Raw genomic sequence first — 4,129 nt, 5'->3', positions numbered from 1 at the left:
CAACATGTGATCCTTCCAGTATGGGAGATCAAAGAACACACTCCTCTTTTTCTAATACGAGTCATCTTGATCTGCATCTTCACCAATGCGTCTTCTTTTGGCTGTCAGAGTTGATTTCTTCCCAAACGATACTTGCATGTTACATTGCTGCCTTAAGACATCTGTTCCAGAATACTTCTTCGGTGGATCCCTGCTTTCAGCTTGTCCGTCAAATCAACTACGGTCTAGTCTATACTTATGGCTCTGAGTCAAGAAGGGGCGATGTCCCATGTAACACCATTTTCGACTGAATGTTAGTCGCTGAGGCTTAGCGTCCACATTACAGTTCGGACATGCTAACCCACTGTACGTGTTCCATCCAGATAAATTTCCCAACCCCGGAAAATCGCTAATAGTCCACATTAGCGCTGCACGCATCTTGAAAGTGGTCCTCTTATTAGCATCATAAGTTTCAACACCATCCCACAATTGCTTCAACTCATCCACCAAGGGCTCTAAATATACATATATGTCATTACCTGGCATTTTAGGACTGGGAATAATCATAGATAGGATAAAATATGTTTGTTCCATGCAAAGCCATGGAGGAAGATTGTACGAAATAAGAATCATAGGCCAAATGGAATACTTCGTACTCATATTTCCGAAAGGATTAAATCCGTCACTAGCTAAAGCTAAACGAACATTGCGCGGATCATTGGAAAAACATGGATACTTTGCATCAAATTCTTTCCATGCTTCAGCGTCTCTTGGATGCCTCAAGTACCCATCATTATTATCAGACTCTTTATGCCATACCATGTCAGTTAAAGTCTTGCTACACATGAATAACCGTTGCAGTCGTGGTATAAGAGGAAAGTAACGGAGAGTTTTTGCTTGGAGAGGCTTTTCGTTCTTCCTGACCGGTATTTTGAGTTTCGTAACGGAACCCTTTCGCGTTTTTTGCTTCCATCGTGAAGTCCCACACTGCTTGCATTTGGTCGCGTCTTCATCATCACCCCGATACAACATGCAATCATTTGGGCATGCATCAACCTTTTTGTATTCAATCCCCAACTTTCGTATAGTTTTCTTCGCTTCATAGAAAGTGGATGGGAGTTTGGCTTGCTCGAATGCATCCCGCAATAAGTCCAAGATCATCGACATAGCCTTGTCACTCACCCCGCACATACACTTAATGTGATAAAGTTTCACCAGAAAAGACAACTTTGAGTATTTCGAGCAGCCGGGATATAATTCTTCCGCTCCATCCGTAAGAAGATCGGCAAAATCCTGTGCCTCGCGACTTGGACCATCGTACAAGTACGGCCACTCCAGATCATCGTCTTCTACAGGATCCCCTGTTGTGGTCTCCTCACCTCCAGGAGGCATTGTGAAGTTAAATGCCTCATGCACCATTTGAAGATATGGATTCACCTCGGTATTAACTTTCTCAAGTATCGGTGTGCAAGTAGATCTCTCCTCAGCTGGTTTTTCACCATGACGCAACCATAAAGTATATCCAGGGGAAAAAGGCTTTATCAACAGGTGGTCGTACGCATCCTCTCTTATTTGCATAAATTGAAACCCACATTGAGGGCATAGACACTTTATCATGTTATCCGACGATGCATTCGCAAATACAAAGTCTAGGAACTTATTAAGTCCTCGTCTATATTCTATGCTATCTCGTGGCTTAAGAATCCAGGTTTTGTCCATATCTATTGTACACCAAAAAACGCACATAATTACAGGTATACAACGACGATGAAATGTACGCCAATTTGGATATATTTTGTAGTACATTTTGAACTTATTCAAAATGTAAAAATGATATAATTTTAAACGATTTGGATAATATTGATTTGGTTTAAACTGTTCCACCTAATTTAACTTTATGCAAATGATTGATTTATACCGTGCTATTTTAAATTTATTTTTCAAATTATTTTGATCTAATATAATATAATCTGAATTAAATAATAATTTCTTTTTGGTGACTTAAGATGGATAAATTCAAAATAAAAGAAAAAAATTGCGACAACATCATTAGGGACAACTATTTCGAAGGTCTGGCCATGTCAAGAACCAATTAAGGTACTCAACTTTAATTTTAACTAACTTCAAAAGTACTCCCTATCTTAGAGTGTTATTTTAGAATCTTTTTAATATTTTAAGCATAAAACAAATAAAAGGGTAAAATACTGAAATAAAAATGACACACTATTACCATACCACTCATTCTGTGTTGGCATACATAGTAGAATTTGGTGCGTGCATAAATCGATGGTCTCTTTCAAAAAGTTGATTAATAGAACTATTTTTTTTAAATACATTTTTAAAATATTTTAATAAAAGTTGATTACTAGTTTGTTCTTGGAAAAAATTTTCTTGAAATTTTTTCAATGAGATCGTATGTAAATTTTTCTCATTTATGTATTATATTCATTAGTTATATTAATCTTCTATTACAATACATTTTTTATTTACTTCACACAGTATTTATTTTACCTTATTTGACTTATCTTAATTCTTCTCTTTATTTTATTTTTTAATTGACAATTTTTTTTACTTTTCATATATAACTTTTTTATAATTCATCACATGCATGTTCTTTTTTAATTTACGTAACTTTTATAGTTTATATTTTACCATTGATGCTCTAGTTTGTGTTGTGTATTTATTTTTAATTTTTTAGTTATCTTTAAATATAATTATAAAAATATGATTTTATTCTGTCCAGTACTACCGCATTTAGTAGATAAATTACGAAATATTCATATATTGTTACTTTGAATGTGTTTGAAGATTTTTATAATATTAATTATAATAATATTTTGTGTTTATCCTCTTTTAATAAAAAAATTTTTATTTTTTTATTAATTATCCCGTACATTGTACGGGAACATACACTAGTTTGGTATTAATATTTGGGTGATAGAAACTGATGTAAACAAATCATAATTTTTTCTAGGATAAATTACAAATCATCAATACAATGACTACTAATTAGTACTCAGCAGAGGAACACATCAAAGACCTAAAAAGTTGAGCCAAACTATTTTAATTAAGTCTTATAATTTTTATAATAAAGAATTAACAGGTATAATTAGAAACTAAATAAGCTGAACATTAATTCAATATGTCAAATAATATCGATATTCATTAATAAATGATCATTTCATAAAAATAAATAATTAGAACACACATCGAGAATAGTATTACGACAAACAAAAAAAGGGAAGTAATAACTCTAAAATACTCCAAATAATACAACAAAAACACATAAATAATTACGCACCTTATGTTTATAGGTCAGTGATGCCAAAAAAAATAGTCTAAAATGTGTATAAAAAAGATGTAAAATAGTAAATATAAAATAATGTCCAAAAAAATTATGAAATTCAACAAAATTTTTCCAAACAGTTTTATCACAAAAATTAATTTAAGATGATTATATTATACACCAATAATAAGATAATTAGGTGAACCGACTGAACCAGTCGGATTTATCAAAAGACCGGTTCTCTAAAAAAAATTGAAAACCCCACCCCCAAAACACCCGACCCCTTCTCCCATCTGTCTCACTCTCACATAGAAAACAAAATCCCTAGTTTGCTTAACCTAGGGGAGAAAAGACCGCCGCCAACATTAGCCCCCAGGCAACGCCCCACTAGCCACTGTCAGCTCCTCCAGCCGCCGCCACTCTTCTTTTCCTCACCGTATCTGCTCGTCGCAAATTCCCACCAACTATCGTCACCCGTAGCCGCCGCCAGTCTTGTATTCACCTTCTATTATCTCGTCGTGAACGCCGCCTCTGTGATCGTTGTCATCGGCAGTGACATCCGTCAACATCGCAACTACCGCCAGAGCTAGTTGCTGTCGCGAGTGTCTTCCTGCCGGCGCCAGCTCTGTTCGACCGTTTCACCCCAGCCACTGTTCCTGTCGCTGCCAAATCTGCAGTCTTATCTGTCTTTCCTGGAATATTTGTTCAATTTTTTGATGCTGTCAGTGCTACTGAGATTGAAATTTTAAATCATTAGTTAAATCTGCTCCTGTTGTGTATTATAGTTTTTTTTAATTTTGGATTGATTCATTGTATGATTTTTTTATTTTTCTTAGTTAATCTTTCTAAAAATTACTGCTTTAG

General features: G+C 34.7%; 1 protein-coding gene across 1 annotated transcript; it reads right to left on the bottom strand.

The window, feature by feature from the left end:
* LOC107621142 lies at positions 214–3,834 on the bottom strand. The gene is made up of 2 exons (XM_016323179.1): positions 3,768–3,834; positions 214–1,700 (listed from the first exon to the last, which is right to left on the bottom strand). The coding sequence occupies exons 1-2, from the start codon at positions 3,832–3,834 to the stop codon at positions 214–216; spliced, it is 1,554 nt and encodes a 517-aa protein (XP_016178665.1).

This window comes from Arachis ipaensis, chromosome B10 (assembly GCF_000816755.2).
Source record: "Arachis ipaensis cultivar K30076 chromosome B10, Araip1.1, whole genome shotgun sequence".
Taxonomy (NCBI): Eukaryota; Viridiplantae; Streptophyta; class Magnoliopsida; order Fabales; family Fabaceae; genus Arachis; species Arachis ipaensis.
Note: the sequence above shows the minus strand (reverse complement) of the source record. Positions and strands in the feature narration are given on the sequence as shown.